Raw genomic sequence first — 17,221 nt, 5'->3', positions numbered from 1 at the left:
GAAACTCTGCCTGGTCTCCCTGATAAGGAGGGTTGTTTTGATAGTAGACCTCATCCATAAAAGCAGAATGTGAAGGGAACTTGCAATAAGCCATTTTAGGCCATCTTAATTTCAAGCCATCTCAATTTCACCAGATGTCAAGGCAGTACATAATATGGGGCCCTAATTTTAGGCCTTAAACTACATATGACAACCCAGAATAGACAGTTGGACATAACAGGGAAAGGCCAGGCTTATGACAAGGAATGACATTCAGAAGTAGTTAAGAGTCAGTGAATGTATATGTGTATACATTTAAAGATGAATAGTTATGTATTTATGGCTAATATCGCTATTAAAAGAGTTGAGCCAAGATCTAACATGCAAAAATATTAATATTCTGCTTTTTTCTACAAAATACTAGAACACCATCAGTATAGCACAAAGCTTGCCCAAAGAAAGCAAACTGCCTGGAATTTCTACAGACCTATTTTTAGTTCCAGTAGATTTTCTCTGATGAGTTATGGTGAGAAGTTATTTGTGTGGCTATCATTGATTTAATGTTGAAATTTATACTCTTTCATTAAAATAATAAATTCTCCCTCATAATAGTTGGTAAAATTGCATTAGTCAAATAAATTAAATTAATTTGCAATCCAACTGCATTTTCATCCTGATGCAATGAATGACCAAGTCTTTTGCGGTAGCCTTCTCACCAGCCCAGCTGTGTAGCTCTGAAATCACTTGGTTAGTAATTAGGTGTTTATCAGATACTTGCTGAAAAGGCACGAGACAGTTATCTGACACAATTATCTTTGAAAATTGAATCCTCCATTTCTGGTCCTGCTGAGGACATTCAAAGGAGTAAGAAATGGTTTAAAGCTAAATGCCTTTCAAAAACCCTTGGCTTCTAGAATGCACGCAACACAATTGACAGAAAAAATTTTCCCCACCTTTCATGCACAGCCTTTTGTGTATGAATCTTTTTGTTACATCTTTGTGCATGTTGACATATGAAAATTACTTTTGACCTTCTCTTCTGTTATTTCATTAATGTCTCTCTTACTATAGCATTATTTAATCGCCAGTCTGAAATTTAATGCTTGTTCCTTTTTTCCTCACCCTGCTGCTGTAGCTTCATAAACTAACCCAACATAAGGGAAGGCAATTGCTAAGATTGACTAGGCTGTATATGCATCTAGAATAATAATATTTGTAGAGGTATTTGCTCTTAAACAATCTAAAAATTTGCAGCTCATTTAAGTATTAATGGACAATCTACTCATGGCTTAGAAATTAATATCATGCTTTAATATGAATAGCTGTAAAAAACATAGTTATTCAGACACTAAAAATTCCAACCCCATATAATGGATTTAAATTTCAATGTCACATCCATTTAAAAATGATCCTGTGACTACTCTCCCAATAGTATTGAACTAATTTTAGGTTTTCATACACATTCAAGGCTGTGTGTTTGAAATTAATTTGTGTACAAAATGAAAGCAAATGTGAACAAAAACTGAGTACATTTTGCTCTGGTAAATATTGGTAAATAGAATGTTTTTCTAAGCATTCTCTATTTTTTAATCTACCATGATTTCTTGCCTAAGGTAAAGGCAATCTTCAGAAACACATAGACTTTATGAGTATTATAGCTTTTATGTTTGTACTCCATCTCTTCTGCAAGTATATTAGTTCAGTTGCATATATGTCTGTGTTCGTACTACTGTTTTCATTCATCCTTCCATTAACTCAACAAATAGTGATTTTTACATGGCAGGCATGGAAATAGACTTGTGAAATATTATAACAGAGACCTTTGCCACCTCATGACCTCCAGCTTTTCCACTTCAAGTCCGTGCTCATAGAGCTTTTGGCCAAAAACTTCATTTGCTCAGTTCATTCTTCAGCTTAAATGTCTGTTTTGCACACAAAGCTATTTACATTTTGTTTCATTTGATTTTTTTAGCTTCATCTCCTGTCAGAACCTCCTACTTATATTTATCTGAAATCCCATCCGAATGAAACCATCTATTGTTTTTCAGACATAAAGATTCTTTCCTTCCTGCCTCTGCACTGTTGGTGCTTTCGTTTAGAATTTCCTTCTCCAGTCCTGAACCCTTTTGGTTCAGTCAACAACTACTGTTCTTTTGAATTCCATCTCTAATGTTCACTTCTGGGATGAACATTTTCCAATTTTCCAGAAGCCTGATTACTTCGTTCTCTCTTTGATCTGATAGTACAGCACTCTGTTTATACCATTATATTAATAGAAATTACCACTGCTTGTAACTTATCTCCATCGCTCCCTCTGCCCTACTGTAAACTCTTCTTGAGTAGGCACTGTCATTCATTTTTGTATCTTAGGATGGTGCATAGTAAGTTGTCAAATAACATTTATTAAATAAATGAAATGTAAGCATACAAAAATCACCATTTTAGCATAATTTTGGTATATTCATGTTTTTGTTTAGAGAAATTATTCTAATAGTGACATCATGTCCCATTAAATGCACTTTTTTAAAACCTCATCAGATATTAGTATTTATTGAAATGTGAAATTAGCACAGTGTGGATTTTTTATCTTTAATGTACATCATAACTGGTTTTAATTAAAGTTTTGGTCTCTAAAGTGAAAAAAAAAATCAGCAGGCATTCTTTTTCATTTAAACTAAGCAGAGGGAAGAGAATGATCACAGCAACCCTCTCTAAAAGTAAAGGAATTCTGGAGGTAACTACCTTATTTGCTGTATACTTCATTTGTTGTTAATCCCAGGATTTGCCAGCTAAACATGCTTGCTAAACAACTGTTCTGTTTCTCTAATTTTCTCTCACTCCCTTTTCTCTGTGTTCTCTCACTCTCCTTTCTCCCTACCACTCTACACTTCTGCCTCTCAACATGTGTCAAGACAGACCAGCTTCATGTTTAACTTCTCTTCGACCAAACCAATGTTCAGGCATTTTTATTCTATTTTTGTGATCAGTCTAAGATAAATCTAACTCATCAGAGGCAACACTTATTAGAACACTGATGTTATTGATGTGTACTTCCATCTTACATTTCTTGAATGATGATATTGTTCAGAAAAATACATCTGCAACTGAATTCACTTTAGCTAGGATGACCAGACATCATGCGTCCCACTAATTTTCATCAGAATGATGAAATGAACAATATGATTGAAGGTCAAGTGGGCATAGAATTCATCTGACTGAGCTAGTGTAAGCACAGCATTTTGAAAATTGCTTTTGTTTGAAAATTGCTTTCTTTCTGTCTTGGTGTACATGAGTATACTTTTAAGGAATCATCTTCATGAATTTGAACATTCATTTTGAAAAAAAATGCATGATGTAGACAGTTTTAATTTTAGCTATAAAATAAGAAAAAGAAAAAAATTTGGATAGACTATATTTTATTACTTTTCATTAGATCATTTTTTAAAATGTCTTTATTATTTAAATAATTCTACTAATATAGGAATGCAATATTTTTTAAGCAAGTCAGAAAACTAATTCTGCCTGAGGCAACCCTGTAATTAAAGTGAAAGAAGATAATATCCCCGTTTTTCTGTCTTTACATTTGCCTTTATGTTAGCAATACTAATAAACCTCACATGTTTAGGGTGAAAAATTGATTTGGGCTTTTTTGCATTTACTGCTGTGTTTTTTCTCCCGCTCCCTACCCCTAAGGATTTGTAAGTTTAATTTGCCATCGATTCTTTAATGATTATAGTAGCTACACTAGAGAAACTAGTGTTTATCTTCATCATGCCCTGTGGATATAACATTAGGTTTATTTTTATACATAACTGCTTTTTCATCATTTTGATAACATAGTCTAGCCAGCAGTTGACAACCGTCTTACTGTTTTATTGATTTTATATTTTAATCTTGAAAAGCATTTATGAATTCTAAGAATGCACTATATTAAAAATATCTAATCCAAAAATCATACAATTATTGCTTTAAACCATGTTAAAGTGCTGGCTTTAACATGCTGAACAGATGTCAAAGATTAAGTAGAACTTTTAATGATTATTAGTTTGACTCTTTTCAGGCTTCATCTAGTACTTTATTTGAAGATGTCAATCAGTAGTTTGAATACTTCACATGCAGGGTCATAAAAGCCATCATACTCATTCTGTAGTGATAAAACAATTATTTATCCTTTCTTTGTGATGACTGTCCTAAGATGATAATACATTAAAACCTAAAGTACACAGAATATGTCTCCCAGCCCTGAGTACCAGCACCTGCTCTGGTGGAGGTGGCAGGGGAGTGAAGTGGATTGTGAGAGTCGTTGGTTGTAAATAGGTTTAGTCCTGGCTTTCTCGAATGCTGGTTGTGCCAGCAGTGAAGTTGTCATGTGTACAGGCTCAGGACCTCTGGTTAGCTAGGATGTTGCAGGCAGTGGAATTAGCTGTTGTTTTCTCCTTCCTGGAAGCAGGGTTGTTTTGTTATGAGTTGCTGCAATGGCCTGAGTTTGTTGGCCTCCTGCCAGGAGGAGGTTCTTTCAAGAGGGCACCAGCGGAGGTTGTAGTAGGGGGATCTAAGCTTGCCCCAAAATCTCAGGTGATGGAGGGGGCCATAGAGTTCCCAAGAGTTTACGTCTTTTGTATTGAGCTACCAGGGCTGTTAGAGAGGGTTAGGCAGGTCTGGGCTCAGACTCTCCTTGAGTGAGGCTTGCTGCAGCCACTGTGCAGTGGGGGAGGTGGTAAAAATTGAAATAAAATAAATTAAATAATAAAGTACACAGAATAGGATGGTAAGGTTTATTTTTGCTGATATTTGGTATTACTTTTTAAAGTTTTTAAAGTGTTTAAAGCAATGTCTTTAAACACAGTGAAATGTACAATACAACCAAAAGTTAAAATTTTTGGAAGTCTAGGAGTATAGCAGAACATTAGCTCTATTTGCCAAAATGCTACTTTTCCTGAATTTGGTGTAGGTTGAAGGATAAGATTCTAAAAGGATGTGTGCTTCAGATTACTTATTTTTTTCTCTGTATTATTAATCAAGAACGTATCTGTCTACATGAGACTAATAGATGTACTATTTTAAGTATACTTACAGATTATGTTTAAAAAAATGTCTTTGACTCTTTATCTGACCTCGATCAGGTACTTAAGTACAATGTGGACATAGAATAAGAATCTCAAATTACCACATTTGTGATATACAGCCTGAGGTTTACCACTATTCCCTGAGTTTCTTCAAAGTGTGTTTAAAATTTTCTGTATCCTGAAAGTGTGATGAGTATTAATTAGTCTTTCATGAAATGAACAGAAGCTTAATTGGAAATAAGGCCCATGATCTGTCCAAATAAAACGGCTGTGATTCATAATGTAGCTGTGCCTATATGTAAGGAATCTTCAAGAAATGAGGTGACAAATTAGAGAATCTTGCCAATATCCTTACTTCTGCAACTCCTGCTAAACTCTGTTGCCCAATTTTCAAGATGTGTCTTTGCCTTGTCATCACTCCAATACTTTCTATTCATATATTTTATTCTCAGTCTTAATTTTAAACTTATTTTCCAACAGTCTTTTGTTACTAGTTGCCTTTCTTGCCTCATTTTGTAAAGCAAATCCAAGTATATAAGTGAAGTCAGAAAGTTTGTACTGATGCTTTCAGTCAAGGATGTAAGTTTGGAGTTTAGCATAATTTAAACAAACTAAAGGTATAGCATTTGCCTGTTTCTATGAGGAAAGAGTTTCCTAAATACATGTGAAGTACTTAAGCTAAATGTAACATAAACAAATTATAGGCTTTTTAATATATGAAAAATAATAGAATGTTTTAATTAATTCAGGTTTAAAACTGTGCTGTATGTACTCTATTTTTATGTGTATGCCATTTTAAAATAATATACTTATTATAGGAGGTTTGAAGTACTCAAAGTTGAAAAGACTTTGGTAGTAATTTGTCCAGTTCACCTTGTCTATTTGAAAGCATTAATCCTGCATTTTCAGAAGGTATTATACCCTTTTGGCTTTTTAAATTTCAAGTGAAACGCATGAAATGCACTTCCAACTAAACAGAAGCAGTAGCAAATTATCAGTAGAGTTAACTGCGGACTTATACACACCTTATTATCTACAGAACTCTAGAGTAGGTGTAGATCAGTCAGTCATAATACACACACACACGCATACACACGCACACACATGCCTGCACACAGGCACACACACACTTCTTATTAAGTTTTCCATTTCCTAGCTTCAGATTTTGCAAACAGTATGACATATGTATTTTTTAACTTTCCGTGTTCTTTTTTCTCACCAAACTGTTGCCTTTCTTTTTCAATATAGTTAATGTTTATTTCTATTTTTTTCTCCACCAATTAGATTTGTTTGTAAGATTCCATTCACCATACATGCTATAATATACTAAGAATCATCTACATGGTTTCCTTTATCTGGAGTCACTTTAATCTCCAAGTTATACAATTTGTGCTGAGCTTCATCTTCCCATATGCCATTAACCACTGACAAGAAAAAGCCTGGAATTTAGTCTTGCATTCAATACCTTCTAATTCTCTGACATTTTGCAATTGTCGTGAGAAACATAGTAGAGTTGGTTCCAATCTACTTTATTTGCTAACTGTATATTTTCTTGCAGACGAGTTACTTAAAGATTCTGAACTTGCATCCTCATGTGAAAGATAATATATTATGACTTATTTTCCTAATAATAATTAATACCTCATGCATTAATAGATTAATACGTAGGTAAACTGTGAAGTGCTACATATACATCACATATTATTTATTTTTACCTTTACACAAAAGCCTTCCATGTAACCGCAATTAGGTACACATCACACATACCCTCATTGAATATCTTTAGCCAATACTGGACTTGTGCAACTTCAACAGACCCTTTAGAGCCTAGCTCAAGCCTGATCCTCTTCCCACCTTGGCTACTTCCTTGTGTCACCAACTTAATCCCTTTTATTTTTGTCATTCATGTGTAATAAATTATTTACTCTTCTGACATGAAAGTAGTATATTTATTTCACACATATTTGACTTTCCCCTGCCTGGCACAGAGCTCTCCATAGATTAGCTGTTCAAAAATATTTATTATTCATGTATTTATGACTCTCCTAAAACCTAAACTTTGCATTCTTAATTTTCACAAAACTCTAGAACATTACAAAGATTGATTTAAATAGAGATTGATTTTGGGTGATTGATTTTCCTTCATGAGCTCTATGACTATAGTCCTATTTGGGTAGACCAAGCTGTAGTCTGTCTCATATGTAAAGAGGAAGAATATCTCCTTTACCAATGTGTAGATTGCTGAGTGATTCATCTGTTACATGCAAAATCCACAATGAGGCTGACCTTTTCTTGTTGTTTATCTCACAAGGACAGGCAATCTTTAGGCATAGCAATTTACTCTACAAGCCATGGTTATTCTCTTTATTAAGACTAGGACAGAGGCCAAGTCCAGTGGCTCATGCTTGTAATCCCAACACTTCCAGAGGCCAAAACAGACGGATCTTGAGGCCAGAAGTTCGAGACCATCTTGGGCAACATAGACAGGCTCTGTATCGACAAAAAAAAAAAAAAAAAGTAAAAAGAAACAGAGAAGAAAGCCAAGTGTGGTGGTGCACACCTGTAGTCCTAGCTGCTTAGGAGGCTGAGACATGTCTCAGGAGGATCTCAGAGGCACTGGAGTTAAAGGTTGCAATAGTTTGGTTTTGCAGAGCACTTTTTCTTTTTACCTGGAAATGAAGACAAAAGAGAGTAGGGTGACTTAAAGGAAAACCAATTTTGGTTCATAACAAGGAAAACCTTTAACAGTTACTGTCCTTCCAAATATGTAAGAAAAGAAGAGAGCCACCTAGGCTGAAGAGTTTCAGAAGAGGAAATAGGTGTCGTGCACTGATAAATTTTGGAAATGTAGGTGTTCTCTTATGTAATACGAAATTCGTGCTCAAATAAATGCTTTTGACTTTGTGGAAATATGCATTAACCTAAATTAATTACATAGGAAACTTTTTTTACTTTCTAAGAAATTTTATTAATAATCCATGGAACAAGATTCTCCTAAAATATATTTTTAAACCTTTCTTTGAGAAAATCACCCTCCTATTAGCAGGGGATGGATCAGCATATTAGTAAATACATTACTTGAAAATAAACATTAGCAACATGCATATGTGTGCATATGTGCATATAACTAATATGTTATATATATGTATAGAACATATTAGTTTTTAAAATTAAGACCCCTGTGGAAAGGATCTATATCTTGATTGTGGTGGAGTTTGCATGGTTCTATACATTTGTCAAAATTGAACTGCACCCTTAAAATGAGATTATCTTATAAATATATTACCTTTCAATAAAGTTCTTTAAAATAATCCAAGCCTCTAATTTCTTGCAAATTAGACCTAAGCCAATACTATTCCAATATGAAGCAATGTGCAAATACAAATACACAATTGGTTCTGTCATTACCCTGGAGGAATTTCATTGGTTGCTATTTGAAGTTGGTGATAATGTTGATATCGATATTAGCAGATATCAGGAAACAGAGCAGGCATTTTTATAAGCACTCTGCACAAATCTCACCCAATGATGTGGCTATTATTCTTCTTCACATTTTACACTTCAGAAAGATGCAACTAAGAGAGTTTAAATTGTTTGATATAAGTTAAACAATTATCTGAGGATTCATGGTGGAACAATTTGAATTTACATTCTGTGATTCTAAAACACTGGTTATATTACTTCCATACACTTATAACTTACAAGTAAATTATATTTTTAGGCATTTAAATTACCCTAAACAATTTGGTAATCACATATTTTCAAAAAGGTATGCTGTAAATCTTTGTCTTTTCTCATATAGTGTTAGTTTTCTTAATTCAAAGCCATATGTATATACACTCAGTATTTTAAAAATAGGCACTTTATGTACACATCCATGGAAAACGTGTTCATATGATATTCAAAGGTGTTGTGCTTTTTCTTGTTGGATTAACTATTTTTAATACTGAGAGAACATACAAATACAGTTATATCACATTCTTCACTAAAATCAATTATCTTATTGATAATATGTCAAAAGGTGTGGTTTTAAGGGTTAGTGTGGTTTAGGGGTTAGTGTGTTTGCTAATAACGTTATATCCTAACATAGAGGACTTTCATGTTGAGAGGATTCTTAAAGACCAAAAATTCAAGGTATTGAGAAATAATTGATCATTTGAACTTCATTAAAATTGAAAATTTCTACTCTGTGAAAGACACTGTCAAGAGAAAAATAAGACAAGCCACACACTGGAAGAAAATATTTGCAAAAGACATATCTGATAAAATACTGTTATTCAAAATATACAATAAAAGTAAACAAAACAAAAGGCCAGGTGCAGTGGCTCATACCTGTAATCCCAGCAGTTTGGGAGGCCAAAGTGGGCGGATCCCTTGTGCTCAGGAGTTCAAGATCAGCCTGGGCAATATTGTAAAATCCTGTCTCTACCAAAAAAAATATTAAAAAAATTAGCCAGGAGTTGTGGTACACTTCTGTTGTCCCAGCTACTCAGGAGGCTGAGTTGGGGGGAATACTTGAGCCTGGGAGGCGGAGGTTGCAGTGAGCCAAGATAGCACCACTGTACTCCAGTCTGGGTGACAGAGCAAGACACTATCTCAAAAAACAAAAGCAAGCAAAAAAAAAATTCTTAAACTCAACAATGAGAAAAAAGACTTAACAAATACCTCACCAAAGATGATTATGAGATGATAAATAAGCCACTAAAAGATATTTCACATCATATGCCAACAAGGACATGTAAATTTAAAACACTACTTACCATTGCATGCCTACTAGAATGGCCAAAACCTAGAACACTGGCAACACCAGCTGCTAGCAAGGATGTTGAGCAACAGGAAATCTTACCCATTACTAGCAGAAAGACAAATGCTGTAACAACTTTGAAAGACAATTTGACAGTTTCTTGCAATAATAAGCATTGTCTTACCATATAATTGAACAATCACACTATTTATTATTTACCCAGATGTGTTTAAAACTTATCTCCACACAAAAACCTGCAAACGGATATTTATTCCAGCTTTATTCATAATTGCCACAATTTGGAAGAAATCAAGATGTCCTTCTATAGGTAAATGGATAAATAAACCATGGTACATCCAGACAATGGAATGTTTTTCAGTGCTGAAAAGACATTAGCTATCAAGACATGAAAAGAAAAACACATGGAGGAAACTTAAATTTATATGAATTACTAAGTGAAAGACATATATAGCTAATTTTAAAAGGCTGTATACTCTATGTTTATGCCTATATGACATTCCAAGAAAGGCAGAACTATGGAGATAACAAACAGATCAGCAGTTTCTAGGGGTTCGGAAGGGGGAGGGATGAATAGATGAAGCACAAAGGATTTTTAGGGCAGTGAAACTATTCTGTATGATACTATGATGTTTGATATGTGTCATATACATTTGTTCAAACCCATAAAATGCACAACACCAAGAGTAAACCTTAATGTAAACTATGGACTTTGAGTGATAATGGTGTGTCAATGCAGGTTGATCAGTTGTAACAAATGCATCATTCTGGTGGGGGTTGCCAATGGGAGAGGCTATGCAAGGGCAGGGAGTGGAATAGTGTCAGGGAATGGAATAGTGTCAGGGAAGGAAGTGAATGAGAAATCTCTGTACCTTCCACTCAATTTTTCTCTAAACCTAAAGCTACTGTAAAAGGTAAAATCTATTAAAAGCAAACCAAAACTTCAAAGTACTGAAATGATAAGTGTACAATAGCTAATAATGCGATTCCCATTTCTGATTCATAATTTCTGATTTCTGGGTACTACCTTAAAAATCATATTATGTTTTTAGCCACTTACTACATAAATTCACAGAACTAGTCCTAGATCATGAAAATTTATTTGAGGAATATTAATCGTAATACCTTACAGATATTTGAAATAATATCTGCCTGTTGAATAATATAACTTGGGGGAATTCAATCAATTATAATAAGTGTTTGTACTTTCAGGTTTATTTTCTTATAATTATTGCATTCTTTTTAAGGTGAAAATGTGCATGTTTGATTAGGCTCTTTATCTTATCAATAGCTGCCTGCTACAAATAAGCTATATATGGCTATTAATAAATGACAATTAAAATGTAATTAGTCACAGATACAAAAATCTCATTTTCAATTAATGTACTATAAAATATCATTTAACAAATATAATCCTTCTAAATTTTTAAGTAATAAGCAAGTTCTAAATAGCCTTGAGATTCATACATGTTTTTATTTACATCAAGAGCTAAGACACAACTGCTTATACACATTTAAGAAATCAGAGGTCTAGGGTTTTTTCCAAACAGGACTCTATGTCTATGACACTCAGTAATCAATTAGAGAGAAGAGGAATCTGAGAAACTCCTTAGGCAAGCAGAAACCAAGAAGATAGGGCAACTGTTATATCAAAAGCCAGCCAAGCAGAAATGACCAGTACACAATATACTTATACATTTTCTCTGGAGGAACAAATCATTTATACTTCACTGAGGAATGTGATCATAAGCCAAAACATTGAATGGATAACTCTGTAAAAGAGCTTTTGGACAAACTAATAACTGCATAGTATGGATTAAAGAGTAAAAATATTAATCTAGGTTTATAATGTAGTTATATAATATCAGTGATGAGTGACATACTAGGGTAAGGAGAGTTACAAGAACATTAACCCCAAAACAAAGAAGTGAGGCGATAAATATGAAACTACAGTAACCAAGCATATTCTTTGAGGCAAGTTTCTAGCTCAGATCAAAGTTGCTTACAGAAAAATTTAGAGAGAGGAAATAATCTCCAAATATCTCAAGTAAAGTCAGGTGATTATAGCTGTCTGGCAAGAGGATTAGACAGCTTTGCTAGGGGAAAACTTAGCAATTAACTCTGCATTGATAAGTCATACAATAAGGACAGCTCAACTCAAATAGACAAAATAGCTATGTCCAGTTAACCTACAGCAATAATTTAGTAACCTTTTTTTCAATTTGTTATTCTGAGTGTCACAAAAATAACTGTTAGAACTTCATTGAGGTGGACAAATTACTTTTTATATAGTACTAGGTTTGTTTATCTATTTTTGACTGAATAGTAAAACTATCGTTAAAAGATTAAGTCTTTCCACTTCCCAACTCACAAATCTAAAATTTGTCAAGTACTGCCAAGTCTATTGTTTATTCCTACCAGAGTTATCTCCTAAATTATTTAGATCATTTTATAATCTATTATTAAAATCTCAGTGGCTCCTCATTACCTGCATTACTTGCCCCATTTTATTTTTTAAGTTCCCTATCACATTACATTCTGGCAAACCCCATCATCCAGCCAAACAACTACTCTCCTTATAATAGCCTAAATATGTCATTATGTCATGGGAATAGATCTATATCTACCTATCTATCTATCATCTATCTACCTATCTATGATAAAATTGATATATAAATAAATATACCATGAAATTTATGTATATACATACCATCTTACTTTGAAAATTTGGTTATATTGTTATCTCTAAATAGTATTGTTTTATTTTCCACTTATTGGATATTATCTCATATCTCGAAATGCCACTTCTTCCATATAAGCTTGATCAATTCTCCCTGGCAAAATTAATTAACCAGTCACCTGCATATATTTTTGTAGCTTTGTGCTGTCATTTGTTATTATCTCTTAAAAAGTTCCCAAATATTATAAGCTTTGTTTTTTTACAAGGACACTAGCTTATGTTTCTCTGCCATATTCAGAATAGACCACTTGGTAATTTTTAAAATCTGTTTGTGAATTCACATAATTAAAGTGGCCTCAAGGTGTTTACGCACCTGGGTGAAGAGCAAGTTTTTTGTTTTTTTCTGCTGTATCACCAAAGCAGCATGGTGCTTGACTCATTATAAATTGTTTGTAAATATTTGTTTAATGAATGATTAATTTCAGTTTTCTAAATGTGATGAGAGTGTTCCAACTAAATTGGTGGGAAATCAAAGTAAAAATCACTTATCTGGCATCCTCTAAAAAATAGAGAAAACCAGGAATCATTTATGATTAATATCTAACTTGAAAATGCGTTTTCAAAATTAATAAATACCACATTTGTTTGAAATGTGTATCATGAAATATATCTATACAATTCATATTCATTTTAGTTATGTAATAATTTTGTTTCATTTTTTCAAAAAATGACATTTCAAATCTATTTGAACTGCAATGTTTCACAAAATAATTGTTTCTCAACATAGCTAACCATTACAAAATAATATTTTTTTTAATCTCCCCAGATAACACATTATCTATCACTGGCTGGGTGTAATGCAAGGAAGGGACAAAGATGAAATGGAAACATGTTCCTTTTTTGGTCATGATATCACTCCTCAGCTTATCCCCAAATCACCTGTTTCTGGCCCAGCTTATTCCAGGTAAGTGCTGTGCATTTGTTTCATCAATACTTAACCAGTATTCCTTCTTTGCTTTAAATTCGCTTTTTATTGTGTGTGTTGCAAATCAAGTTTGTTCATTTTCTTTGGAACTTGTAAGTCTGTGTGAATGTCTTCTTGAGTGTGAGTGCTGATCAATTTCAGGGGTCAAATTATTATTCTTGAATAGAGAGCACTTTATTAATTCCCAAGAGAAACAGAACATTGAGAAAAAGTCACTGTGCTGAAACACGTAAGGAGTGTTATATTAACTAAGTGAATTAGAGTGGCAGAAGAAAAATTACAGTAGGGAAAAGATGTGTAACACACAAAGGAAACCTAAGCCACAATGCATGTCGGTACCATAGAAAAGGAACATCAGAAAAGTGAAACATTGAAAACTGACATTTCTTAGCGTAGTAACATGTTAATTAACAGGCTGAACAATGTAAGAATAAAAAAGCAACATGCTGCTGTGTTGCTACCATAGTTACCACTGTTTTGGGTGAAGTTAGAAACCTATTTCCTTGAAGTCATAGTTTTATTAATGGTATAGAATGGCATTTCTTTAAAATGCTTTACTGATACTGTTTTAATAGGAATTAATTAGGTCCAATGTATGGTAGCAGAAAATACAAAAATATATTGATGTACTAATGAAAATATAATTTTAAGTTTCCTCTTAGGTAAGACAGAAAAAATTGAAGTTAATTTGAATACATCTAATATGTCAAAATTTAGCCAAGTTATTCATAAAAGAATAATAATACCATGTTTTGTTAGACCATACTATGAAACTTTGTTTGTATTTATGTTATGGATATATTTATTTTGATATTCAGCAACTATATGTAGCTTGTCATGTTCATCCACACAAAATCAAAGATTTCAAAAAATCCTGGGGCTTCAATTTTTCCCTGTGCTGGGTTAAGATTGACATTTTGACCTAGAAGATAAGGGAGTTGTAAACAAAAACAAATGATTTATATGTCTGTTAAAAACATTTTCACATGATTGAAGAATACAGAAACTTTAAGTCTGTTGTAATAAAATACATTTAATGATTTGTATCAAATTAGGTTAGCCCACTAAAATTACTACGTATTTTTATTTTAGCCTGTTCCTATATTCCCTTCTCTTGCCACAACTCTGTTGAGTATTAAGATTAGTGTATGAATCAAAGAAAACATCATACGTTTCTTAAATATATGGAAAATGCAAATATAGGTACAAATTAATTCACTGTTTTGTAAATTGTCAGAATAAAGAGGATACTTATATGAAAGTGTTTTTAAAACTACAACTATAGATAGACACAGATACAGATACAGCCTAGGTATAATTCCCATTAAACTGTATGGCCAGCTAATAACTCCTACAGGTCAACAAATTTAGTCCATGATATAGTTATTGAGCAGGATATCAAAATTCAAAATTGTTAAGTGAGGTTTGAACCACCTCTGTCTATCTAGTGGAAGAAGGAATGCATGTATGAATATATATGGTGGGAAGGTACAAGGTTTAGCTAGGGAATAAAAAATGTTACCTTTTTATTCAAAAGGATATTGCATAATTTTAGAGAAGAAAAATCAACTTGAACACAGGTGCAAAAGCTGTCAAACCTCTGTCATTACTATTTTACATGCAAATACTTGTAAATCTACAGTATATGACTTCATTGTCTAATTTAATATGTAGATTGGTTACAAAGGTGATAGTTTGGTTATCAGTTAGTTAAAAAATTCACCGCACAAATTGATTACTCAGGGCCCATTTCGAGGCAACACTTTCTTAAAAAGAAATAACGGTAACCTCAAATGGGATGCATACAGTTAGATGCCTTTTTTTTCAGGACTACAGAGTTCAAGAAACATTTCAAAGTAATTTACCTGTCAAAAGAAATATGCCGTTAGCTTTTCAAAAAGAACACCTGCAGAGTGGAAGTCATTTTCATAACTGCCTCCATCTAGGAGCACTGGCTTCAGGCTAGGGAGAAAATCTACTGAAAGAACTCATTGGCCTTAGAATGTCCCCTCCTTTCATTAATCTCAGAATGATGAGAAGTCTTGATTCTTCTCATTGTTTTTCTAGCTTTAATATGTTCATTAGAGACCTTGGATCTGGATTGAATTGAGCATATCTCAGAGGAAGCAAAAACTGGATTAGCTTTGAAGGCAAAATATTAGTGTCTTTTAAAAAAAACATAATTTCTTATTCAACTGATTTATTTCCACTCTTTCTCTTAAGAAAAAAAATCTCCTTCATCAGAAATGTACTTCTAATAATAAACAATCAGATAAGGAAATCAGACAAATGAAAAAAAATGTAACATGCTTCTAAAAAAATAATGAGAATTTTATATTCTGTAGTACTTGACTCAGTTATCATCAGCCAAGGTGTCTACAGGAACAAGACTTCTCAGGGTACAAAAGAAAAGAGCAATTAAAACATTGGCTCAATGCCAGTTATTTTATTACCACAACAATAAAGTGTTTTCACTTCAAGCTGTGGCTAGGTTACTGGGTGTAAGTAAATATTAAAATATTTGAATGTAACATCTGGAACTGATGGATTGCCCAGCTCAATTTTTTTTTCATTTTTCATTTTGTCTCCCTGTATAATACATTTTTAAAACTGCTATTATGTTTCATAACGTTGCAAATGAAATGGTTGGTATATGAGAAGGCAAACAAATTACTTGTATATAGTAAATCAAGAAATACTCTTATTGTTGAAAATAAACTGTTTTAGAGAAAAGAAATAATTAAGAAATGGATTCTAAGAATAACTGGGCTTTGCCAGCCATTGAACTGTTGCTTTCATTGCATGTTGAGCCCACTAAAGCCCACCTCTTTTTTATTAAAACCACTGGTAGATGTTTTTCATGTTAATTTACTTCATCTCTAATTGACAAATGAAATATATTCTTAAACCATGTGAGGTTATCTCTTGAGGCATGCTGTATCTGGACTATGCCACGTCTTGACTTAATTTCTGCTAGGAAAGGAATCTGACAGATACTAATCTTTACATTTTAAGCATCTACCTTTTATTGCCACAGATGTCAGGAAGACAATGAAAAGCAAATGTAAAATGATATATTATTAAAGCATATATTTCACATATAGTGGAATTTAATTAAAAAATTTAAAAACCTCTATGGTAAAAAAAAAGTTGAGTTCTAAGTTTATATTGCAATATTTTAAATGAAAATACATGAAAAAAACCCCACAAGGTTGTATTTCTATTTGAATAAATCAGACAGACCACTTTAAAGTTAAGCATGATTTATCTTTTCCTCTCCATACTCTAAATGTGCAGCAGTGTTGTCCTTCATTAAAGATGCAAGTGCTGACTGGGTTATTTCCTTGTCCCTGACTCATGTCAACAAGCCTGGAGTGTGAAATTTTCTGAAATGATTTACTGTTTATCTGCCCCACCCATCCATTGACCACCACTTCAGTATCTTGCTGTTATACCCCACAAAAGATAACTGAAAAGAGCTGTTAACTGGGTCTGAATCATCCATAAATAAATTATAAATTGTGAAAAGAATTCCTCATGCAAAATTTTAGAAATTACAATGAATATACATACAACCCCCATATATTTCTAAGTTTTGTTTTTGTTTTTGCTTTCATATGCTCAATACATTTTGAATAGACTTGAGGATTTGTTTCAGATTTTAAAAAATCTCCTTTGAAATGTGAAAACAAATTGAAAGTAAATGAATTCCAGAAATCTAAATGTGACAGAATCTTTGGGAATTTCTT

At 33.1% G+C, this 17,221-nt stretch overlaps 1 protein-coding gene across 3 annotated transcripts in view; it reads left to right on the top strand.

Annotated features, from left to right (window-relative positions):
- ROBO1 (roundabout guidance receptor 1) overlaps positions 1–17,221 on the top strand; it is a 1,167,403-nt gene that overhangs the window by 163,716 nt on the left and 986,466 nt on the right. For all 3 annotated transcript variants that reach the window (XM_016941499.4, XM_016941496.4, XM_063806043.1), the window contains exon 2: positions 13,314–13,451. In XM_016941499.4, the coding sequence (XP_016796988.2) occupies positions 13,364–13,451 (88 nt within the window). In that variant the 5' untranslated portion in view covers positions 13,314–13,363. The remainder of the gene's footprint in view (positions 1–13,313; positions 13,452–17,221) is intronic.

Source organism: Pan troglodytes, chromosome 2, assembly GCF_028858775.2.
Source record: "Pan troglodytes isolate AG18354 chromosome 2, NHGRI_mPanTro3-v2.0_pri, whole genome shotgun sequence".
In the NCBI taxonomy this organism is placed as follows: Eukaryota; Metazoa; Chordata; class Mammalia; order Primates; family Hominidae; genus Pan; species Pan troglodytes.
The sequence above is the reverse complement of the archived record's forward strand: the minus strand, read 5'-3'. Positions and strand labels throughout refer to the sequence as shown.